The 26,187-nt window shown below is 39.0% G+C and overlaps 2 protein-coding genes across 3 annotated transcripts; both read right to left on the bottom strand.

Annotated features, from left to right (window-relative positions):
* Positions 1-666: 666 nt before the first annotated feature.
* rad54b (RAD54 homolog B) lies at positions 667-26,035 on the bottom strand. 2 transcript variants are annotated; one of them, XM_007236506.4, is made up of 16 exons: positions 25,926-26,035; positions 24,136-24,250; positions 23,231-23,275; positions 22,010-22,238; positions 13,852-13,983; positions 12,715-13,005; positions 11,529-11,691; positions 10,935-11,160; positions 9,498-9,705; positions 9,217-9,356; positions 8,450-8,746; positions 6,586-6,734; positions 6,219-6,480; positions 4,848-4,914; positions 3,395-3,595; positions 667-1,039 (listed from the first exon to the last, which is right to left on the bottom strand). In XM_007236506.4, exons 2-16 carry the CDS (start codon positions 24,244-24,246, stop codon positions 789-791), a joined length of 2,772 nt encoding a protein of 923 aa, XP_007236568.3. In that variant the 5' UTR covers positions 24,247-24,250; positions 25,926-26,035; the 3' UTR covers positions 667-788. The 2 variants fall into 2 exon arrangements, with proteins under 2 accessions (XP_007236568.3, XP_015457734.3); XM_015602248.3 differs by lacking the exon at positions 25,926-26,035 and adding an exon at positions 24,559-25,882.
* Positions 16,151-21,152, bottom strand: LOC103045896 (fibrinogen silencer-binding protein). The gene is made up of 2 exons (XM_007236505.4): positions 19,183-21,152; positions 16,151-16,964 (listed from the first exon to the last, which is right to left on the bottom strand). The coding sequence occupies exons 1-2, from the start codon at positions 19,578-19,580 to the stop codon at positions 16,391-16,393; spliced, it is 972 nt and encodes a 323-aa protein (XP_007236567.2). The 5' UTR covers positions 19,581-21,152; the 3' UTR covers positions 16,151-16,390.
* Positions 26,036-26,187: the final 152 nt, after the last annotated feature.

The raw sequence follows: 26,187 nt of genomic DNA, 5'->3' as shown, positions 1-26,187 counted from the left end.
ATAATAGAAATCTCAATAAAATATATTTAAGTTTGTGGTTGTAAGGTGGCAAAATGTGAAAAGGTTTAAGGGCTATGAATACTTTTGCAAGTTACTGTAGTTGGACACATAGTGGCTGATTTGCTGTGGTTACTAAATGTGCCAGTTTGGAGTTTAGTGAGCTGTTTACAATCACCTGTTCCTTCACTATAAAGGCAGACTGCATGGCTAGGGGTTGGAGTTTTAAACACCTGTGTTAATGGGACTAGATGCCTATTGAATAACCTAAGATTAATTATTTAATTACTTTTGTACATATAGTGGGTATAAATAAAGTCTATTATTTTTATTAACATGACAATCATTATTATTGCTTACCTGCTATAGTGTCTAAACATTCTCTTCCATGGTAATCTGTTGATGTCAGCCATCACACTAATAATCTGCTATTCCTTCATGCTGTTCTGATTCACTCCACCAGATGGATTTCTAAATCTGATGTCCAAGCTAGGCGAAAAAGCACACTTTCAAAAATAGTGGCAACAATTAGCCACAGGTCTAAACATAGATCCGTCAACCTCTGAAATGAAAGCAGACCAAACAGTTTTGTTTTAAGGTGTCAAGCACAGATGGTGTGGGTCAGTTTCCAGAGCCGTGACATCACATTTGGAGACGCTTCAACAAGTGGACAGCACAAAACAAAAGGTTTATTAACAAGACAGTCCATTTGTTTTGTAAATTTGACATATTTGCATTTTACATTAATGAATAGAATCCTTAAATTAGATTATTTTCATCTGTCCAAGTATTTATGTTTTTGGGAGATTCTGTTCAGCTGAAGTTTGGCTTTTAGAAGTGGAGCTTTGAAAGGCATATGTAACATGCTGGTGGGCGTGGTCTAGGTAAACATCACCATATGACTGGATGGCTCCAGAGAAATGCCTCCAGTGCATGAGCTCAGACATGGTGACCCGTTGTGGAACACAGGGACTGGAACTGTTGGCACGATGACCCAACTGACATGCTCTTCCTTCAGCCACAGTAACCTCTTCAGACTCACCTGTTAAACACATGAAATATACAGCCACTTATACAAATCACGTAACAACTGTATAAGAGACACATAGTAGATTTAAAGCTCACCTTCCGTCGTTTTTTCTTTCATTTTAAAATGTCTAGTTGTGGTCTCTAGTATGAATGAATGACATGTGAGCCGTTTTTGTAAAAAAAAAGTGCTCAGGTGTCTCTGTATAGCTCTTTTTTAATGGACTGTTTTAGGGGTGTGTCCAAAATGACCGGATTCCAGCTTTGCTCATGAATATTCATACATGCAAACAGCATGCAAATATCTCTCCTCTGATTGGCTAGGAGCACTGCGACGCCCCTCCACCGCTCTGCCGCTCACTGCCTCCCACCTCCTAAAGGTGCTTGCACACTGCACGCGGTAGGTGCGGCGCGGTACGCTGACCCCCATAGGATTCAATAGTGTCTAGAGCGGTAGAGCGGTGCGTCGCTGCCGCGGAGCAGAGCGGAAAGCGGCGCGTTTCCCCGCCCATAACCACGCCTCCACCGCGCTACCGCTTACCGCGGGCAAAGTTCAACATGGTTCAACTTTGACCTCGCGGCAAGCGGTACCTCGGCAGAAAACGCATGACGTGAACTCACGCGACTAGAGAGAAACTGTAGTCCAAACAACAATAAACGTGCGCGAGAGACTAATAATAGCGATTAGTGAATCCCCTCAGCTGTACATCACTTCCCTACACTCATATAGAGATAACAGGAGGAAGAGAAGAATCAGAGCTTTGTTCTGAGGCTGAGAAACATATACAGATCCACAGAGGCTGTAGAGACTCAAAACTACAAAACACCGCTCACAGAGGTGATGGGTTTTAGAAAACTCCGCCTATTATCAGCAGGAGACGCTTGGCGTCAGCAGCAGCGCAACGCACCCGCAACTGACCAGCGTAGAGCAGAGCGGCAGCACAGCGGAATGCCGCGCGGCATACCGCGTGCAGTGTGCAAGCACCTTAACTGATGAGCGGTGATGTTGCGTCGCTTCAGCTCCGCCTCTGGGAGTTTCTGGAGCCAAGGTGGGCTGGTCTGTGAGTTTCTGCCTACGTAGGCAGAAAGATAATTCAAAATTCACCCGTTTTTCGGGGGGGGAGGGGGGATTTCTTTGCTTAGCTCCTGCAGACAATGGGGGCTGCAAAACAGTTTAATGTGCAGGTGTACACATTCAACTCGGAGAGACCTACTGTATTCCACAAAAAACAAGAAAAATCGGATTTTCGCGGAAGGTGACCTTTAAGTATACAAAGCTGACAACAGAAAACTGCTTACACCTCTTTCTGTATGTACAGGATATTACTTAAGTATACAGCTCTGGGGAAAAAATAAGCACTTAAAAATGATGAGCTTCTTTGATTTTTACCAAATTGAAAACCTCTGGAATATAATCAAGAGGAAGATGGCTGATCACAAGCCATCAAACCAAGCTGAACTGCTTGAATTTTTGCACCAGGAGTGGCATTAAGTTATCTAAAAGCAGTGTGTAAGACTGGTGGAGGAGAACATGCCAAGATGCATGAAAACTGTGATTAAAAACCAGGGTTATTTCACCAAATATTGCTACTGTAATTCTGTCACACTCAAAATATCACAAGACAATTTCCTACGATACATTACAGCCTCTGTGTTACTAAATAAAATACTACTAAATAATAATAATAATAATAATTGAGGATTATGAATTTATTGGTGTTAGTTTCACAAAATTTTGCCAACCAATATTCTTCACTGCAAGTTTAACGCTATTTACCAGCACCACGTGGAGTAATGAAAAAAGTAACTTTATTAGGTCAAATTGGGTGCGAGTCTTAGGGAGTTTAGAGCACCTATGTATCAATTAAAAAAATACACATAATGATACGGTACAATAGCAACGATACAATACGCATATTGTCCCACCCCTATTATTAAGATAACACCTCAGGACTTACAGCTCTTGAAAAAAATAAGACTTACTTAAAAATGATGAGTTTTATTGATTTTACTGAATTAAAAAACCTCTGGAATAAAATCAAGAGGAAGATGAATGACCACAAGCCTTCAAACCAAACTGAACTGCTTGGAGCTTTGCACCAGGAGTGGCATAAAGTTATCCAAAAGCAGTGTGTAAGACTGGTGGAGAAGAACATGCCAAGATGCATGAGAACTGTTAATTTTACTTAAACATATACCTATAAATAGCAAAATCAGAGAACTGATTCAGTGAAGTGGTCTTTTAATGTTGTATACAGCTGTATACAGGTGTGGGCGGCCCCTAACCAACAGTCCCCTGAAGTAACATCAATTTACAAGTTACTCAATGATTATTGGCATAAGAGTGTAAATATTTGAGTGTATGCACTACCTGGTGTGCTCCCATCCCCCAAGCACTGGCAGTCCAGCAGGTCATGGGTGAGGCAGGAGGTGTTAGCCTCAAAGGTGAAAAGGTCACGCAGCTCCTCAGCAGAGAAGCTGATGTGCTCAGCCTTTTTCTTCAGGTCTACTACTGTCCCAGACAGACCCTGCTTACTCACCTGCCTCTGGTACATCTTTTCTTCTATGGTACCTGAGAAAGTGAAAGTTCAGACTGTAAATAACACAACAGACTTCTAGATGAAATACATAGAGTCCATTAGGGGTGGGAATCGATTACTATCTCACGATTCGATTCGATTCCGATTTTGGGGGCCACGATTCGATTCAAAATCGATTTTTGATTCAAAACGATTTGAATTATAAAAATTTCTGCTTCTGGCTTATGAATCTTATTGAAAAAAAACCCTCCATAATATACACTGGTCCTGGAGCAAGTAATGTGTTACAAAAACAATAAAATGTGCAGGAATGTGGGTCCTCAGTGACAGAGGAATCACTGGGATATCACAATGACGTTAATGAACAATAAATAAATAATAAATAACACTGCTTTATTACCAGGCTACTAGCGGTGGTGTGTAGGTGACGCTGCTGGGCTGATGTGATGATAGCAGTGGAGCGCTAAAGTTCAGGAGCAGCTGCTGATTAACTTAGTTAATTTAAGGTCGTTGTATTTCTTCAGAAAGGGGGCAGGAGGTGGAGAAATTAATTCATATTGTCCATTCCTTAATTCCTCTGTGATGAGGAGCTGAAATGAGCTCTGATTAGCTTATTGTTATTTTTCCGTTCCGCCTTAAATGCTGCAGCCCGCAGCCACCTGTAGCGTTATTTAAGGTGGAACTGGAAAGTTAGCTTGTTAGCTAGCTAACAGTTACTGAAACTAACTACTAGCGATCTTTTTTATGCTTGTTATGAAGCATTCTGCCATAAAACATTAAAACTACACGTTAATCTAAGGTAATATAGTGCTTGTTCTGCCATCTTACCGGTGATTCTCAAACACCTACTACGCTCTGTGTGGGTCTGGAAGACCTCGGTTTGAAGGGACAAGCGGGTTGCCAGGTCCAACAAAAATACCCAGCCCAAAATCAGTCCAAAACCCGCCCCTCAGAATCGATTTTGGGACATTTTAAATCGATTCTGAATCGTAGTAAATGAGAATCAAGATTCTTATGTGAATCGATTTTTTGGCACACCTCTAGAGTCCATACCATACTGAAACAGTGATAGCATGGTAATATTTGTTATATTACCTATAAAAGAGTGATAGTGGTGTTATAGTAGAGTACAGAGCTAAAGAGTGATAATAAAAATACTGGTGTAGCTGGTCTAGTAAAGAAAGAGTAATGGAAAAGAGTAATTACAGATGACTGAGTGAATAAGGATTCATTTTCTGATTGTAATAAAAAAGAAGCACTACAGTAGTAATGTAATCATCCAACCTGTGGTTAAAAATCTGTAGATATGAACCGTTTTCTTCTGTCCATCTCGCCACACTCTGGCCATGGCCTGAAACAAAGACAGAACAAAACAAACAATGGATTTTTTTTAACTGATGTAAATGTGAGCTAGTTAAAAAATGTTTATTTGCCTAGTTTAGTCTCAGTTTCCTTTTTTCTGGGAATCTAAATGTGTAATGATTTATAACTGAAATGCAAATGAAAATCTGGATGCTTTTTGAGTGGGTTAAGATACATTTTTGGGAGATTTTTTAAAGAGATAATTTAATTTTACTGATGAAGGATGAGAACTAGAAAAGGCTCACAGACTCTCATTCTCTCATGCACTCAGCACCCTCTAGTGGCCAGTGTTAGAGTTTCACAGAGATCATTTAAAATTCTGCATTATTTCAAACACACACGTTTTACTTACATTTTCTTGTATGGCCTGACATGGCTATGACAGCAGATGTTTTAAAAATTACTTTTTTGGATCTCACAGTGGTGATCTCATTCAGTTTACCAATCAAGAACAAACCAAATAACGTCTGAGGTTTAAAAAACCCTCTCTACTCCTCTAAATAAGAATGGTTTAATCTGCACTTACTAACGGCTTAACTTACTCTTCTTTGCACATTGTTAGTACTTTATTTCTTGTATTGTTTTTTGTTCTTAGTTTTATTATCTTAATTGTAATGGCTTGTAATTTTATTTTAACTTTGTTTTGTCGTAAACGTATTTCTTATATTCCAATTGTATTTTTTTTTTACGTTTTTTCCCATTAATTTATAATTTCTTATAACTTTCTTTTAAACTTGTTCTACACTGAGTCTTAAAGCAGCACTAGGTAGGATTTCCTTGATTTTTGATCTTTTTAAAGAAGTAAAATTACAGCTTGAAACTCACTGCAGCGCTGCATTGAGGTGTAATAGGAGGAATAGCGGTGCTCTCGTGTCTGTGCCGGAGCTCCTCTGAGCTCAAACCAGACTCTGTAAGTTTTCCTAGGCGGCCGCGACCAACGCTCGCGAGAACTGCGACCTGCTTTCCGACCTTAAGTTCTAACAGTTCTACAAGGACTACTGGTTCATTCTTTAGAAACTAACATACAGACACTGGCCGAAGCTGGAAAGAGACCGAATATGTCTGTGAAAGCCAGAAAACGAGAAAGAGAAACTAATCAGCCTGAAACATTTATTATACTCTACAACTGTAGGGGGAGCCCACGAGCACAAAATCTAAATCCTACCTGGTGGAGCTTCAAATCTTTCTGTAAAGCCCTTTGAATTGCCTCTGTGTGTGAAAGGTGCCATAAAAATAAACTTGCCTGATCAGTTGATGTGGTGTACCTGATTCTAATTTTATGTCTGGACAAACCTGGATGTCATTAGCCGGATTCCAGTCAATATCATACAGAACAAGATGGGAGGCCCCAACCAGGTTAAGCCCCACCCCTCCAGCCTTAGAGCTGAGCAGGAACAGGAAGTGTGAGGAGTATGGGCTGTTGAAGGATTCCACAATTCGCTGTCGCTGAGCAACAGGTGTCTGCCCATCAAGCCGGCACCAGGTGTAGCCGAGGTGAGTGCACAGGTCTTGTAGTAGATCGAGAGTCTGCGTGTAGTTGGACACTAAAACAACCCTGTAAACAGTTAAAAAAAATAAAAGATGCTAGTAAACTATGCACAGTGTAAATTTGTATTATTTGATAATAGATGAGCAAGTGCATGAGGGTATATAGCTGTACTTGTCTGTGCGGTTGACATGCTGTATAGCCTTGAGAAGGTCTGTGAGCACCAGTAGTTTTCCAGAGTCCGCTGTGCAAAAGTTGCCAGTGGAGTAGGCCTCGGGGAACAGCTTTACTGACAGGCTCTCATACAACTCATCAGTGCTCTCCTGCAACACAGATCAAAAGAGCAGAGTGAAGAAGAGGTGATCACTATATAAATATGTTTAATAAATAAGTGGAAGATTAAGTCTGTTGTTAGTTTATTTCTATAGATGCTAGTATATTGTGGAAATTTCTGCATATTGTTTTGAGATCTGTTTAAAGGCCTTGCTTTTCTGAAGAGCTCCGAGAGATCTTTGGATCTGAACATGGTGATCCACTCATTTCAACAACCAAGATCAAACCAAACTAATGTTTGAGAAGTGAAATTCTCATTTCAAGACAATGAATCATATATTTTTTATCTGATAAATCTAAGCATTGTAAATGTAAGATCGTTTTTGCTTATTTTAAGAATAATGATCTTAAATCATAGATCTTAAGCCTTACAAAAAGCCACTGGTCAAGTGATTTTGTAGAAATTTAAACAAAACATTTTTTGCTTGATTTAAGTCCTACTTCACTAATTTTTTGACTTGCGATTGCTTATTTTAAGAAACCTTGCTACTAAAAAAATGCTTACCCTGTTGGCAGATTTTTTTCTTGCTTAATGTAAGAATATACAGGTGCATCTTCAAAAATTAGAACATCATAAAACATTACTTTACTTCAGTAATTAACTTCAAATGTGAAACTCATATTATACTGATGTATTACAGAGTGATCTTACAGCACTTCATACTTCCCTCTGACAACATTAATGGAGATCCAGCAGGACTTGGAACATAGCCCACACTGCCAAAAGTACCAATTGGTCTTATATAATATTAATATTTTCTGCAACACTGACTTTTGGATTTTTATTGGCTGTAAGCCATAATCATCAACAATGAAATAAACGCTTAAAATAGATCACTGTGTGTGTAATACATCTATATAAAATAAACCTGTATGTCTCATATGTATTTGCATATACTTTAGCCCTAAGTGGATGGGATTAGTTTCTCAGGGGGTCCTGGGGGTAATTTTCTCTTTTATGGGGGGGTCCTCTGTGATTTTATTCCCGTCCGGAATGACCATGTATGTGTTTTTCTCAGACGTCCTCCGAGTAAATTACAGGCTGAATGATCTACTGTTTTTTTGCTGAACTCTGTGGTCCTCTAGTAATATAAGCTTGTTTCCCTGGAGATCTATGTAAACACAACAGCGAGTGGAAATGGAGGTGCAACTGAACGCTGCGTCACTTGACCGAGAAAGCCAAAAAAACTCACTGGTCTTCCTGTTTTTTTCAATTGCAGTCTGGATGCAGAAGTTTTATCACTGAGTAGAAATGTAAAATATTTTTCACAGACGTCCCCCTGAGAAACTTATTACGTCCGGATAGGGCTTTTGTTGAGTTCCTGCCAATGGATTTTTTTTTTGCAATAAACTGTATGCCTAAAGCTTTATGAACACTCTTTCTAGTTGGTACATTTAGAAGAATTTGATTAAATCATTACAGACACGTGCTTATATAATCTTCATAGAAATGTACTAAAAGTAGATTTGGATGTTCTGAAGAAGCCATACATTAGTTAAAGAGCAGTATGCCCAGTTCCAAAGCATCAACTAGAAGACAATAAAGCCTCTTAGCACTGGTTATCGTGATGTTTGTGATCCAAAACAAGCTCATTTTAATACTCCTGGTTGTGGAAGAAACACTGGAACAGCAGGTGTCCACAAACCTTTGGTCATATAGTGTATATAGTAGCCTACAAACAGTCTCCCATGATCAGACAGATACCTTTACAGTGTTGTAGAGGAGTCCTGGGTGGTTGCACAGTTTCTTAAGAGCATTGATGCAGGCAAGGTGCGGACTGTGATTGAGCGTGTTGTATCCAGAGATACAGGCCCTGACGGATCGTGTGGAGAGCAGTGCATCGTAGAGCTGCACTTGAAGCTCTGTGGGCCTGCAGAAGACTGTCCATTCCAGCCTCTCAGGTAAGAAGTGATTAATGATCTCCTGCGTCCGGCGTAGAGTGAACACGCTGGTCAGTCTCGCAAGTTCTGCTGCTCGCTCCTCACCCATAAACCTCTCTTCCTGAAAAAGATCAAAGCATTTCATTCATCTTTCTCTCACTCACTGATTTTTTCCTCAACGTCACAAATATCTATGCTTTAAATAAATGTGATACAAAATGTAATTAACTGAGTTTTTATTATAGTGTCGGTAAGCTTGGACTTAATAGTATGTTTAAAAAACATGCATAGCTTTTAAATATTCTAAATTCTTGGAAAGTCATAAATATTGTGATGTATATACACTAACTGAGCACTTTCTTACTAGGAACACTATAGATTCTGGACTATGTTGATGAGAATTCACTGGAAAACACAAAAATCATCATCCTGTTCATAAAACAGGGTAAATGGTGTTCATGAAGGGATGCACATGACCAGAAACAACACGCAAACAGCTATTCAAGCAACAGATTATTCCTCACACCATTACACCACCTGCTGAATGGGGTTTAATAAACTGCTCGTCATATGTGTGTATTAGTGTGCTACCTCAGTGCATGTGGGCTGTCGAGATCGAATGATTGGTTCTTCATAAATCTTTCTGTATGCTGCAGAGGTTCCCAGAATGCCTGGATTCACAAACTCTATAATGGAGTAGAACTCTTGAAGATCATTCTGGACAGGAGTGCCTGTAGAAAAAAAAACATTTAAATAAAACTGAAAACTGACTACTAATATAAAAAAAAGATTAATTGTGGTTATAACTTAGGTATAACATTTCCCACCCAGGAATATTGTCTCAGTGTGACAAGTACATTCGCTTAACTGACCTGTAAGAATCACTCGACGTTCACATGCCAGAGCAGTAAGAGCACCGGCAGTTTTGATGTTGCTGTTTTTCAGCCGATGACCCTCATCACAGATGACCAAGCTGAAATCCAGTTTCTTCAGGACCTCTATTGACCGTAGCAGCATCTCATAACTAATCACCATTACCGGACACAGGGGAGAGGACACAAAGTCCTGCACACGATTATCCTGTGAAGACAACCCAAGACACAATGCACCATTATACATTAACAAGACAAACACGACAAGAGAAAAAACAGACAACTTTCAGACCTGAATAATGTTGCGGTGATGGAAAGAATGCTGTTTTGTGTGTCCATAATTTCTAATAAAATTAATATATACTTATTGCTTTGGAAGGATGTGGTATACAAATCATCCCTAAATACAATAAAAAGTGTTCTAAATCACAGAAAATTACCAAAGATAGGCTTTTACTTTGCTTCATAGGCTCTAACGCTGTCATGCCCTAAAGAAGGAGTGATTTTTTTTTTCAGTCCAGTGGGCGGGGCTAAGCTACTGTTTAATTGGCTGACTCTTGTTCTGTTCTAATTGACAACAGGTCTCAAATGGTGTTCTGGGCAACTTATAGAAAAATACATTATTTCAATTGTATTAGATGCAGGGTCTGAAAGGGTTAAATTACAGGGACAGTTAAAATTAGAGAAATTTTCTGATAGCAACTTAAACATGTTTTTAATGTGTTGCTTATTCAGCGTCACCGCCTACTTCACGTTTGAGGCTGAAAATAGATTTTCAAAATTTAACTTTCACAATTCAATTTAATTTAAATTTCATGCAAAAACAGACAGTTCAAAGAACATTTAATATTTCAGCAACTAATTTCAGAAGAAAAAAGAAAAAGATAAATTGCTATTTAAAAAAAAAATAAAAAACTATCAAACAAAAACACCCCTAATAATTTTTCAGGTTATGTACTTAAATCTAAAAAAAAAATTTTTTTGATAGTTTTTTCACCATTTTGCTACCCTGCATAGATCTAATTTAATACTTATTATAACAGTAATTTGGATTGCATATTGGAAATAACCTGGCAAGACAACACTATCACAATACAGGTTTTTAATTCAATATATTGCGATACTTCAAAACAAGGCAAATTTTATTCTATTTTTAGGAATATTATTGTGAATCTGGATTTGATTTTGTGCCTAAATGCAATTTTTCCTTTTTTTGTCAAAACAGACATAATACATGGATATGAGGACATATTGAAAAGAATCAAATTAGTATTTGTGTTTCATAGAGTTGGCTCACACTAACAACAAACAAACTGAACATAACGAATATTAAGCAACCAAACAAAAACGCTTTATTGAGAAATAAGCTTCTAATATAATTTATGCAAAGAAGATAACTAGACACAAGCTCACAGACACCCCCTCAGAACCACACACCTGGTCCACAGTAAAAACTCTGATCCTCTCTCTGCCGAGCCACTTGTTAAACTCTGCACCCCAGTTTTTCACCAGGCTCCCGGGACATACCACCAGACCTCTCTTTAACACAGGTTGTCCACCGTAAGGGCCCTGCTTCAGCAGAGTCCACAGAACACACACGCACTGCAGCGTCTTCCCCAGGCCCATCTCATCTGCTAAAATAGCTCCGCAACGTCCAGCCAACCTGCAAACACAACCACAACTCATATACTGACACATAGGAGGATTTAGCACAATAGATACACTCAATTAACTCACAAAACATTTGGTCTTTAAAGATATTTGGAATAAAGAGTAAAGTAAATGACAAAATCATACAAACATAATGCCCTAACCAACACGTTATTTTTGCTATGCATTATATGCATTGTAATAATAATATACTAAATACATGTATTTATTGAAAGAGACAAAAATAATACAGTGTTGTAGCTATCCCACTAGGTGACAGGTGTTTATACATGATGATTTGGGCACAACATCTAGGTGATGGGTTCACTATTGCTACCATGCTGTGCTGAAGAAAATGTATACTGTATATAGCAAGCCTACCTCATCCCCATGAGACATTCGTACAGAAAGACCACACCCTCTCTTTGATGTGGCCGCAGATGATTCGTCAGATGGGGGTCCACAACCACATCCACCACGGGGAGTCCGGTTTTATTACAAAGCCACTGGTGATTGGCTGAGGGTCGGGGCATCACAAGAGCTCCTAATTTAAGTGGTTGGAAAAGTGAGTAATTATTATAGAGCTGGAAATTTCTTTTAACTTCTGTGTTACACCTAACAGCCAAACCATTAAAACAGGTGTTAAATAAAGTTAATGAGATAGGTGCAGTTATTAAGATGGGAGCAGCAAGTACTGTATTTTTTGCACTATAAGGTGACTTAAAATCCTTTAATTTTTCCAAACAATCATCAGTGAGCCTTATGATCTGGTGCGCCTTATGTATGAATTTTACCAGTCAGATATTAAGGAGTAGTAAAGCCATTTCGCTGAAGTGCAGCGTTATACAGGAGTTTCAGTTTAGTTCTCCAGCACAGGGGCTGAAGTAGCATTAGCCGCTAACCGCTCAAAAGGTGAGTACCCCGGCTTGCACTGCTAAAGCAGTATTATCATTACCCACTAACCTCGCTAGCTCTTTCGTTGTGCAGAGGTGAGTATATCGGACTATAGTCTGCATGTTTACCGTGCACCCTGCCTTACTGGAACACTCAGGGTTCCTCAGTGTAGTACTGTTGGGCTAGCACTTTGCTAATGCTAATGCTTCAGCCATAGTGCTGGAGAAATTCAGGAATCTAAGCTTCCTGTAAATAAACGGAAGCACTTTGCTCACCCAAATAAACAGTTTTCAGGAGAGAAATCTGTGTAGATTAGCATCCAGCGCTCGTTTGACTTTAAAAGAAAGTCATTTTTTATTACAGTTTTGTTTACTTAGCTTAGCTTTACTTAACTTAGTTAGCTACCCCACCACCACCCAGCGGCAAGACCTATAAGTTCCTTATAGTGTTTCTTAAAATGTGCCTTATAATCCAGGGTGCCTTATGAATGAAAACAGATCAGAAAATAGATGTTCATTGATAGTGCGCCTTATAATCCAGTGCGCCTTATAGTGTGAAATATACAAGCTGATGTTCAGGAAGCAGAAAACAGGACACTTTCAAAAAGGCATTAATTTCTGAAATATTTGAAACTAAAGTTTTAAAAAAAGAATGGCTAATGGTAATTTTATACCTGGGGCGTTCGGGTCATGTCGGGGCTTGGGGACAGGTCCCTCAGGTTCAGGACCTAATTTAGTGGCTCCTCCCTTCAGGGCTGGTCTGGAAAAAGGTTTTGCCAGAGGACGGCTCACAGGTGCCCTGGTGACAGCTTCTAAAGGAACATCCACGGCAGCGTCCTGAAAACAACGCCCTTTGGCATAGTCTTCATTCGATATGACCCCCATGACCTCGATCTGCTTCCCTCCCACCATCAGAGTCTGGCCCTCACACAGGCTCTCCAGCTCAGACGCCTTATAGCCTGACCCTTGAACACACAAACACACATTCGCGTAAGTCAGGTTCTCAGAAATGGGTCACGAGAGAAGTAAATGGATAACTCTGCATGTTCAGCTGAGAACGGCTTGTAGCTTAGTGTATTATTTACAAAGGCAGCGAGCTGGGGTACATTATTATTATTATTATTATTATTGCACATTTGTTCAAAAAGGGATGATCAGTCTTCATAGAACAGACTGCTCTTGGGTTCCACCTTGAGGGGAATGTGACAACAAGCCTTTATCAGGATTTCCTGGTAAGGCAGTGCCTCAGTGAAAAGAAGATTATGAACAGGCCTTTATTGTATTTTTAGAAATACACAATATGGACAAAAGTATTGGGAGCCAGGCTTTTTCATTGTTTCTTTGTAAATCATGGATATTACATATTTATTTAATTATTTATTTATTTATTCTGTGTTTGATGGAGTAAATGTCTCTGCTGTCCAGGGAAGGCTTTCTAAAAAATTTTGGATTATCTGCTGTGAGAATTTGATTGATTTCAGCTATAAGAGCATTATTAGTGAAGTCAGGATCTCCTATGCATTACAAAATTATTTAAGGCAGCACCATTTTTCTCATCATTCCAGAGACCCAGAACACAGTTCCACTGCACCACAGATCAATGCAGCTAGAGGGCTTTGCACTCCTCTAGCCTATGCTTGGCATTGGGTATGATGGCAAGTTCTCCGTTTCAAGATCTTTGCTCCAATAGGGTCATAATGTATTGGCAATACAGAGATTAAGATTGTGAGTGCATTTCACATGTGTGTCAGCAATTATGCAACTTAAAAGAAGCCAAATGGATGTTTTGTAGGTGATCTTGTGGGCCTCACCTCGTCCAATATCTCGTCCTTCCATGTCTTTGAGAACGACACTCCGCCCCCTGGCCACAAGTACAGCATCGCCTTCCCATCGCTTATGCTTTCTTGACGATGCTTTGCACCACACCACACTGTAGTACTGTGCTGAAACACAAATTAAACAACTCACACTGCAATTCACTGACGTCTTTTATACATCCTGTTCCCAACACATACATCTTTCAATAAACTATGGGTCAGTTTCCTGGAAACGGATTAAGGACAGGGCCAAGTCCTGGACTATATTTTAATTTCAATGGAAATCTCCATTCGAAATGCATTGTAGTCCAAGACTAGGTTTAATCCCCCTCTAGGAAACCAACCTTGAATGTCACAAGCACAGCTGCTACAAAAGTTGCTAGGAAACACTCATCCAGCACTTCCTGGGTGACAACTGAGCATGGTTTCACATTCAACCTCAGTACCCTGGAGAATCTGCTACCCAATACCGTTAAACAGTATAATTAAAATCATCCATTTAGTGCATCATTGTTGAGATGTACACTCCTAACAAGTTACAAGTTCACAAACTTGCTTCCAGCAGGCAAAAGTTCAAACTACTGTATCTTGTAAGAACACCCTGTACCTGGCACTGGATCTGTACTGGGCAAAAGTCGGCACAAATCCAATATCAGAGACAGCTTCCATTCTTCTCAGGAGACTCCCTTTCATTTAGTTCTGAAACATTTTTCATAAAAACCTGACACATTAATTTTTTAAGTCTTAGAAAACGCAGCATTTTTTTTTTTTTACCAATAAATGCCCTATAAAAGGCTTGCAGAGGATGTAACTCTTGATCAGAGACCTTAGATTGTAACTTGTGCTGACCATCACTCAGGTCAAGTTCACATATTAAGGCCCAGTACCAAGCAGTTCAATCCTGCCTTTGCTGTGGAGTGACACACTGCCTCAACTCCTGGTGTGTTGATCTGGAAAATCATCAAATATAGCTGTCAGTTATCTCTAGTAGTGGTGATACAAGGGACACTAAAGCCCTATCCGGGCAGAATTAATTTCTCAAGGTGACATCTGTGAAAATTATTTCACACTTCTACTCAGTGATAAAACCCCTGCATCCGGACTGCAATTGAAAAAACAGGAGGACCAGTGAGTTTTTTGGCTTTCTCTGTCACATGACATCACCCTCAGTAGCTCCTCTATTTCTACTCGCTATTGTGTTTGCGTCGATGTCCATGGAATTACGTGCCTAAAGTGTAATTATGGTGCATGGTAGTGGACAAACAGCGAATTTATTAAATGAGAGGTAATGAAACACATACATGGTCGTTCCATACGGGAATAAAATGGACCACAAAGGATAAAGGACCTTCCATATAAAGGAAAATTACCCCAGAACCCCCTGAGAAACTAATCCCATTCGGATATGGCTAAATTTGTACTCAGTAATATGTGCAGGACAATCTGTGGCTATGCGCTGCCTCTCATGGCAGGGCTTCCAACAGGTTTTTTTTCACCCCCACACAGCAAGGGTTTCTCAGGAATTATTTTGCCAGATTGCAACACTTTTCGCCAATCAAAAATGTATGGTATAACCTACGATTGCAGCCTAACCAATATATGAATAGTGCAGGATCTTCAGGCCCAGCTGCAACACCTGTGTGCAAACGTCCTACAAAATGGCATAGGAAATGTATGAAACCATATCTAGCCAGGCTAGACAATCCAACAAGGTATCAGAGCCTCTTTCAACTGTGCTTTTTTGACATCTTCTGAAAATTAGTATATTGCACTTTATGGGCATTTTGGCTGGGCATTAATCCTGATGCATTAGACATTAAGTGCAGGTAGGTCTCCAACCTCTGCACAGCACTGCATTTATTTAGGAGGTACAAACAGGGACTCAAATAGGGGTTTATGGGGCTCTGAATGACTCAGCAGACTGGGTTGCAAGCACTACAGCCTGAGGATCTTAGGTTCAAATCCTGGATCATGCTGCCTCACCATCAGCAGCCAGAGCCAGAGAGAGAGCAAAACAGGTCTTTCTCCTAATCACTCCCATTGTGATTATGACTGGCAGAGGCCTCAGGTATCTGATGCATCAGAGCTGTAAATCTTGCACTTTACTTTGCCTGCATTGGTTGCCTTCACATGCCTAGAGCTACCTAATGATGCTGCATTGGCTTCACATGTATTGGAGAATTCACTGTCAGGAGCATAGCTAGTGATAAAGCAAGAATTTGCCTCATAAAGGTACAGAATAAACACAGGATATATCAGCCAAGGCAAGACAATTAAGAAACACACACATTAATAATAAAAAAACAAATATCCATTTATTACAGGAAGTGAAACAGAACTAAACTCTGTCCACTGTCGTATACACAGACACATAACAACGGATTTAGTTTTGTTTTTAATGAATAAGAATAAGAATAAGAAAATGTATAAAAACTGTACAATAACAAAAGTCCTTTCACTGGAGCAGAAGATGGTCATTTGATGACACACGTCTGGAGGGTTTATTCCCTTTACACCACATTCTGTGCATTCGTCACATTAGCGGCAGTCCGTGCCGCAGTCGAGCCGCCCTCAGTTTCTCCACTTTGACCTTAGACCTCAGGAGCTCCTCCTCTAACTGCTGCTTTCTTTTTAGTCCCTCTCTCTTTTCCTCTAGATACAGCCCAAGCTTCCTGTGATTGGCCAGGAGCAGCTCGTGTTCTTCTCGCATCATCTGCAACGACTCCGCTTCCAGAACCGGGTTCCTGAATGGAACTCCTGCCCTCTGGTAGAGGTTCCGCCTCGGGGGGGCTGCTGAAGGTGACAGTGGAAGGTGAACAGAAGAGGGGCAGGGTGAAAGGGAGGCTGCATAAACATGCGAAACGAGTTCTTCATCCTCTTCCTCTTCCTCGACCTCGTTCTCCGTCGGTCCTATAGGGTCCTGACTGCGTGGGGTGGTTATTGTTACAGGTGAATCACGGGATACGTGCATCGGGAGATCGGGTGGTGGTTTGACGTCTTCGGACTCCACCCTGACTGCCATTGCAACCGGTGCGTAATCTGACATAGCGGGAAGGGATGAACTGCTGCCAGGCTGCTCTATTGGTGAACTTATCTTGTACTGCAACCTAAGAGATAGAATAAAGTTAATACACTTATAATATAATAATGAAGAATATTTTTTGACATGCAAAAATCTATTCCCAAAATGGTAATTTTACAGGGGAGGAAAAAAAACTCAAACCTTCAAACGATCTTCAAAAACATTTTGGAGCATTTCTGTTTGGCAAGTTATCATTAAATTTTGACAAAAACAACTACCAGAGGTTCCAGAACTTCAACAAAATCCCTAACCATCAATTACTTAATAAAGTTGACTTGAACAAGTGTAATAGGGTAATAAAAGCTTAAATCTAGTTAAAGGAACTGAAGAAGAAACTGTCAATTATAGGAGTTAAACAAAGCTTGGCATTATATTTCTCCTGAATGCCTCCAGCCACTTCCCCAGTGGATGTGCAAAACTAATTTAATTCCACTAAGCATTTATAAACAATATATAATAAACACATACATGCAGTCCCTTTAAAAACATTGCGTGTCGCAGCTTATGTAATCACCACAATAAATGAACAAAGGTAAAATGATCCAAGATACTGATTTAAGCAGTAGTCTTGCCTATAGTCCTGACTTTTCACTACAGTTCTACACTACAGAGCCAGGACTTTTTTCCCCCAATCCAATGAAACCAAAGGTAGTTTTATACAGTACTGTGTATACATGCTTAATGGTGTGATATCAGGTTAAAAACATTCACTGGGGTGCTGATTGGAGGTGTCTGAGAGAAATCTGGAACCACGTTTCCTTTTTCAAACTAGCTTACAGCTACTGTATTAATGTTTATCTGTATTGACTAATATAAACAGAGTAACTCAGATAAATAAGATAAGTTAAAGATAAGTTATTTTTTTTAATTATGTGGATAAACAATCAGGAAACAGTCTTGTAAAAACTATTATTGTTCTTGATGTATAAGTGGAGAAAAAACATATAAGATAGATGTAAACCAAGTGGTCTCTGTATGTTAATGTCTATTGTTTTTGCCAAGATAGTGAAAAACACTGATAGAAATTCAGGATCACATCCCTCTCTCTAACATTATAGAATTTCAAAGAACACCCCACATTTTGTCCCACAATCCAATCAATAAATTTACTCCATCCACAAAACAACCTTTATATAATAGTAATAGTAGTAATTATTAGATTATATTAACAATTTTATGTTGAATCCTTTTTTCTTTGTTACTCCCGACTTAAGTAGCCTTCTCAAAAGCGATGGACAGTAGCCTGAGCTGGAGTAACCTCGTAAGTGACAGTGGAAAGTAACACTCTCTGGCACACAGCAGGCTACCCTGGCATTAGCAGCGCTGCGGAAATACAGTTAACGACATCCCAATCTCATCAGTGCTGCAGCTTACTACTGGCACAGAACGAAAGGAGTGTGTGTGACTTTCTAAACCCAAACGGAGCCGGACCACGGTAATGGAAACAGATTAGTTCAGAACACACTGTGCAACAGGAGTGGACAGGACTCTTACTGTCAAACTGAACTACACTGAAGTGTTATTAGAGACCTGAGCATCATAATAATGGGGTATGACTAAATTAGATTAACACTGCGATAGTTTTTTTTTTGAAGTGGAGGCCAATTTAGTGAGCATAATAATAGTTACAAACTCAAAGTAAACAATAGAATGTTTTAATACACCTATGCAGTTTAGATGTTGCTGATTGGAGAGAATGTTACACTGATACACAACTGAGGAGCAACACTTCTCTTTAATCTCTTTAATTAGTTACACACCTGATTGTCAGCTGTATTGGTCATGTATAATTGATCTACAGTAATTAAATGTATACTGGACTGGAAGGAGTGAAAATGAGTATGAGTGTGAGTGAATGTGGTATTGGCCTTCTGAGAAACTAGTGTGTGAGCAACTGATGCTGATCAATAGAGAAATATAGTAATTTTTAGAGGTCGCTGCTGTCACACTAAAACCTACTATCCCTATTTTTTTTTGTCACTTTCTCCTATATTCCATGATGAGTAAGACCAATAGAAATGCTTCAAAATTACTTGCAATCAAATATTTTACACTGACTTTCATTTATGGTTAAGAAGATTTCTTTTCTTCCTCCTGTAAAGTTGAAATTTTAGAAATACAAGACTTTTGCATAGCAGCAATATGTGCAATTTTGTATATATGTGTAATTCTATCCACCTAGAGTGTGTCCGAAGTGTGTGTGTGTGTGTGTGTGTTTGAAGATGTGTGCACTCAGTTCTAACCTGTGCAGGCTGTTGTGCTCTTTATCCCCTGCGTGAAACAGATGTGGGATCATCTCCATGATGCGCTTGGTGGGTTCCGAGATGCTGCCCCTGTACTCGGGCTGGGCGTGGCTGCGCTGGACCACTTCCTGCTTGGCACTCTCCTTGAGTCTCTTGTAGAGTGTCCGAAGCCCCTGAGCCGTCCTGGGCGGCCTTTCGCCTCCTAGGCTGTTGTATCGTTCGGCTATGCTCTCCCAGCAGCGGTTCTTGTCCACAATCACAGCATGCTTGTTGGTGTGCTCCTCCAAAATGCGGATGTGGGGCTGGACCAGGCGCAGCAGGTCCAGCTTCTCGGACAGGGTGAAGTTTGAGGAGCGCGCCTTGCCAACCATGCTGCTAGTCATGAACAAAGCAGACATTTTGGCTCTAGGCTGGTCTTGACTTGCTCTAGGCTCTGCTTAGCTTCCTTTCCCCTCTCTATCTTTCTTTCTTTCTTCTGTCAAATCTGTCTGTCTATCTGTCTCTTTCTCTCTTGAAAACACTCACACATGTGCAAGCAGCCCTGCGCTGCACTGCTTGGTTCTGTTACACAACACACACACTCATACACACACTCTCTCCACTCACTCACTCACTCACACACAGAGAGAGGGACGTTAAGAAAAAGAATCAGGCTTAACTAGGCCAGCCTCGATTAGGCCCACGCCTACCGGGGAGGGCTTTGCTGAAATTCCTTTCAGCTTAAGCTGACGCAGGTTCAGTAAAGCTGCTTAAGCCTGGCCTGACCTACATAACAAACCCGACTGCATTAGGCTAGAAAAAACACAGGGAGACTCTGCTACAGCTCGGAAAGCATCGACAGGCGTTCACTGGGGCTGGTTTGGTTTTGTAGGTGGGGAAGGACTGGGAAGATGCTTGGCTGAATGTAAATATACAGACGTTTCTGAGAGAAAACGAGCGAAAACGGATGAAAACGGACGGTTAGACGAGAAAGTCGGGCTTATATAGGCTCTGCGCTTAAAATTAGACACTTTTACCCGGATATCTCACTGGTTTAATTGGTTATTTTGCACAATTTAATGATTATAGCCGCTTAAACACCAGTTGCTCTCCGTTTCAGCCGCAGACAAAAGGCGCTTCGGGCAGTCCGCGCTGTGAGCTCGGGCTCTGCTCGGGATCTGCCTAGCGGCCGCTGGCGACCGTTGCCAGGGAGAGCCCGTCAATCATCTCGAAACACGCGCGTGGATTGGTCAATTCCGCAGCGAGGGCGGGGCTTACTCCGGAGTTTAATCCGCAGCCAAACCGAAGCCAAGTTCAGCACGACGCTCATTCAGCGCTGCGTTCAGCGGGAGAACACACCGAGTTTGCCAGCTTTACTGATACTGGAGTGAATTAACATCATTATTGCAGCGTTTTTGATCAATCTGCGCTCTTTTTTCGCCTTATTACTGAATGTAGGAACGCTGGTTAGGGTTAAGACGACGGTTAAGAGAAGAGGACCGGGCTGGTCGGCTCGTTTTGGAGGATCTGACAGAAATTCGCTTCATAAAATTATTAACTAACACCACTGATCTCCACGAGTGAAGGAAAAACGCTATTTTGGTTGTAAGGTAACTTAATCAATTCAAATCCAGCTTTTATAAAAATCCAAAACTATGTGGATATCCCAGCTTATATCCCGCACCGTTATGCTAGCAATCACTTTTGAGCTGATGTTCTTAAGATAAAGTAGTTATCTTAGTTATTATAACCTAATATAAATAAGGCACATTGAAACAACGTTATTTTTTGTTGCATAACACCTTTTAAGACTGATGATGGAAAAACAACCTTAAATCAACCTTTTACCATTTAACATTGTCTAATAGGCATCAGATAGTGTTGAAATTATGACATTAAAATCAACGTTTATTTAAAGCTCTTCTACACTCACAATGCTTTTAGGTGAAAGACGTTTCCCTCAAATAATAATTATTATAGTAATACTAATAGTATTAGTATAAGTACAAACTTTAAGATTAGAATACTTACAATATACACATATTTAATATAAATTAACTTTTAATACGCTGAATCAAAGCAAAATTAATGTGCACAAATAAACTAATTCTAACGTTGGAGATGAACGTTGATTTAACAAATGTTTGCTCTCTGGGATGGGTAATTTGAGAATTGAATAATACCAAACATATTACATGTTCTGCTTAGTTTATTTCTTACCCAAGATACCCAGTTTTACAATCAACTTGAAAAATAGGTAATTTCAGAAAAAAAATATGTATATATTTTTTTATTAATTATTTATCATTTATGTTTGTCCCAGTGTACAGAACAGTTCTGTTTGTCCTACAATAAAAAAAACATAAAAAGATTTGTCCTTCACCCACTGATGTAAGTTCCCTTGTGAAATGTGAATACTTGCTGATTAAATCTCCCATTTAATCTTTAGTATGGTAAAATGGTGAAAATCCATAAAAGTCTGTCTTTAGGTGTACAGTGTGGAATCTAGGCAGCAAAGTATCATATCTACGTGCATAACAGTGTCCCTATAAAAATGCAACACAGCAAGAAATAAATACAATATCCCATCCAATTAATTGGATCAGTGGACTGGTCACTGAAAAGAGGCTTCTTCAAAATATGGAAGTATGAAAAACACTCTTTAAAGAGAATGAAAGGTTTCTCTCTTCAAGACTGCCATTTGGTTCCAACTCATCAACTCATTCAACTCAACTAGTCAAAAACAAACACCTACTTCTTTCCATCCACAAACAATAAACTCTTAATTAAAAGTGCTTTTTTGCTTGGTCTGTGAACTAAACTAAACAATAAACATACTGCATCTTACCAGCTGGAGAGGTTGTGTCTGTGTGCTTTTTAAGCTGATCCTGTCGGTTTGGTTTGGGAGACTCCAGGTGTTGTTCTGATTCCAGGGGGACCCTCTGTAATTCCGGGGCATTTTCTTTACTCTCGGTCGGGGTGACTGCACTTAGAACCTTGGCTAAGGCTTTACACACCCCAGAGACTTTGGGCACAGCTGGAACATCAACAGTCCTCTCAGACAAGCTTATCTGGACCTGCAAAGAAAAGGCATTTATTGTTTATTTTTTAGACTCAATCCGTATATTACTTGCAAATAGGCGATTAGGTTATAATACTGTCTTTAAACCCTCTTTTTCTCATACATCCAAGAAAAAGACAACTACATTAGGTTAATGCTATTTAATGATATAGATAGATAGTTATATCAGGAGCTAATTTAAAGATACATTTATAACAACAGTCTGCAGTCTACACAATCATCATCATCAGAAATCATACATTGTCAATTTGTGATCTTATTATTATAGTTTGGACTGAGTGTTCAGATGTTTGTAAGTGATGCAAAACAAAAAATGCAGTAACTTCACTGGTAGTGTTTTGTTAAAATTCAAAGGAATTTAAGATGTCTCATATCATTAAGTAATTTTACCTGAAAATTACATAGTTAAACAGAGGCAGTGGATTTTTAAAATGCAATGTAACAAGTGAATAAAGTGGGAAAAAGTGAAACAGATCAAAAAAGTGAAAAAAAAAATGTAGTATCACTTAAACTGTCAAAATAATTCTTGTTTAAAATAAAGGCTTTAATTGCACATTGTTGAACTCCAACTTTTTTTATCTTATATTTCAAGTACATGTACAAATATTTAATTTAAGGTAATTTTCTATTGTTTGATTCATCATAAAATTATGTTTTTACTGGTTTAACACTAGAAATAAAAAAGACTTTACCCTTTTTTACATGTGCAAGAAGATTATTAAAGGTGTTTAAAATGGTTTGGATTTATATTTCAAAATTCATCAAAACATGTCCTGTTTGCACAATACTTTTTATTTACTGGGAAAAAAAGGAAACAAAATGGTATACAGATTGTAAAGTGTAGCATTAAAGACCTAAACTACAACTTGGAAGTGAAATTAGTTACACTCTCGAGGTGTAAGTATGACATTTTTAAATGACAAAAGCCAATCAAACATTTGCTCCGATGACAGAGAATAAGTTATTTTAAAAAAAATAATTACTGACCTCAGGTGCAGGAACATGGCTCTCCACTCTCTGAGACTGGTGATGCTGTTGCAAGAAGTAAAAAACATGGATGGGGTATTATGGTATGTGGCTATTTTTGAAAAATTAAATACTCATTATTAATAACAAACATTTATATATGCTTAATTCTAAAATATATTGTTTAAAATAATTTTCTATGCTGCTTAGTTTAGAATATAAATTCAGTCTCAGATTTCATGCAAGTGCACATCAGGCCTCCAGACAAACTTTTTTCACAACTTTCCCAGATTTGCCTGAAGCGTTCTATCATGCTCTCCCACAAACTAATAATCATAATCATTCCCAAAATATATTTTTTGACATTACACTTTATTGTTGTATTCATTGTGTATTGTCGTTGTATTAATCTGCATATTATTCTACTGCCATAACATCTTTGGTTAGACTTCATCTTCTAGGCATCATCTCCTGGTGTTACCAGCAACCTGACTGGCTCTATGTTGAAATGTGGGAATGTATCTGTAAACAGATTCTGTGCTAAGTATTAGGAAAATTTCATATTTCAACCAGCCAGCAATCATCTAATAAACAGCTCAAATTTGCCTTTCCAAAAGAGCTGTCCATGGGACAGTGGATTGTGTTACTTTGGAGACCTGGTACATGCCTAGTGAAGTAAACTGGGTTAAAACAACATAAACCTGAAGTACACTGAAGTATACACTGAAGTATCCTGTCAAATCAGATGCTATGCACCTTTGAAATGCAATCCATGTAACAGAGTAAAAAAACGAACTAATTTACTATCAGCTCTTTACCTGACCACCTGGATTTTTTTGTCATGTAAAAGACATTACTGAACCCATATCAGCATTCATACACTGAGATAGCCTATCAACTTTTCCTAAAATCCTTAGTTAGCTTACCTTGTTAATTCCATTGCCCAGTACTCCAGTCTGTGAGGGGGCAGGAGGTATAAACCTCGGCCTCTTCACAGCATTGCCCTGAAGCTGACTGGGGGCTGCAGAGCGGCGCATAATGCTGAGATAAAACACATCAAAACTGTTAAGTTTGTGCCAAGTTTTAATGAATCAGTGATATTAAGAAGTCAGAATTAAGAGGTCTATTATTAATAATAGTGCTGTCAGGCGAGTAAAAAAAAAAATAATTAATTACTTGCCCTGTGAATATTAATCAAAATGAATCACATTTAAATTGCATTCATCATAAAAATATTTTAAACTGTACAGTTGAGTTGAATTTTAGCTGAGGAGCAAACAAATGAATAACTGGCATAGACGTAAAAAGCTCCCTGTGATGAACAAATGTAAATACTGTACATCTCTTACTGCACTAATCCAATTTGTTATAGATTGGTCAAGTTGGTTGTGGTGGTCATGCTGATATCACTGCTGTGCAGGGCTGCAACACAATTAGTTAATGGACATAATGGACAATACTGATTATTCAAAAAATGACGACTAATCGTTAATTTGACACTGCACTACACAAAGTGCTGGGGACAGAAACACAAATCACATTTAGCTTGGTCAACAAAAGTGGCAGACACAACAGATTACATAATGTCTTACTAAATATCAGAACAGCTGTTTAAGCAGATTTTTTTTGACAAATTGGAAAAAGAATATTTGTCAGATTAATCGACTACCAAAATAATCACTAGTTGAAACGCTAGTGCTGTGTCTAATCTACTTGTACCAGCACAACACATCACACAGTAACACATTACACAATAACACAACACACTATAACACATCACATCACACTATAATAGATCACACTATAATAGATCACACTATAACACACAATATCACATCACACAATATCACATAACAAAACATATCACACGATAACATAACACACTATAACACATCACATCACACCACACTATAATAGATCACACAATAACACATCACACAATGACATCACACTATAACACACAACAACAAATATCACATAACACATATCAACACATCACACGATAACATACAATATCACACATCATCACACTATAATAGATCACACATCCCACAATTTCATCACATCACACTATAACACTGCAGTGCTGAGACAGATCCAACACCTAAATTACAGGTTAGCTGCTCTGTGCATATCGCCCAGTCCTATCTGATGGACAACAGCTCTAAAATAGTGTGATGTGCAACAAAACATAATAAAAAAAGATGTCCACTGCAATGGATGCTAAAAGAGTCTAAAAGAGTTAAAGCCTTAATATTTGATATTAGCTAGCTATATGTACTCCTGACAGTAGAGTAACTTAAGTCACAAACCTATAATAAAGCCCAGTCATGCAAAAAACTATAAATAAATTATAATAAAAATACCGTGATAGACGGTGAAACTGTCAGAATCTTGAAGAATACCGTGATTTACATTTTTGGTCATACCGTCCAGCACTAGAATTAGCGAAGTTAAGAACTAACTAGCGAGAGTGTCAAGTGTCCTGTATGATGAGTGAGTGTATAAACTGGGAGGTGGTAACTTACAGGGGCAGCTAGGTTGCTAGCTAAACTGAAATTAGCTGCATTTTGTTGTTGTTGTTGTCAGATTGAGGAGCTAATGCTAGCTAAGATAACTACAGCTGTGAAATATATCTGTAAGAAGCAGTAAAACAGACAGCCGCTGTGAACAGCTGAAGTTTAATCGTTTTTAGATTAAAATATCGCTCACTTGCCTTTTATCGTGAAATCCTCCCGTATAAATACTACAAATGCTCAACTACAACTTCTCCGCTTACTTTAGCTCCTACCGCTGCTGGGAAACCTACACAGAGTTTCGCGCCGGGAAGACATAGCTCATCGCTGATTGGTCGAGCTTATGTTGCCAGGTCCAGCAAAACTCCTAAAAACTAACCCAACATCTATCTAATGTTGTCACAGACGTTGAAAGGAAAGAAAATGTAAATAGAAAAAAACTACTAGAACTCATTTAAAAAA

Source organism: Astyanax mexicanus, chromosome 1 (genome assembly GCF_023375975.1).
Source record: "Astyanax mexicanus isolate ESR-SI-001 chromosome 1, AstMex3_surface, whole genome shotgun sequence".
Classification (NCBI taxonomy): Eukaryota; Metazoa; Chordata; class Actinopteri; order Characiformes; family Acestrorhamphidae; genus Astyanax; species Astyanax mexicanus.
Note: the sequence above shows the minus strand (reverse complement) of the source record. Positions and strands in the feature narration are given on the sequence as shown.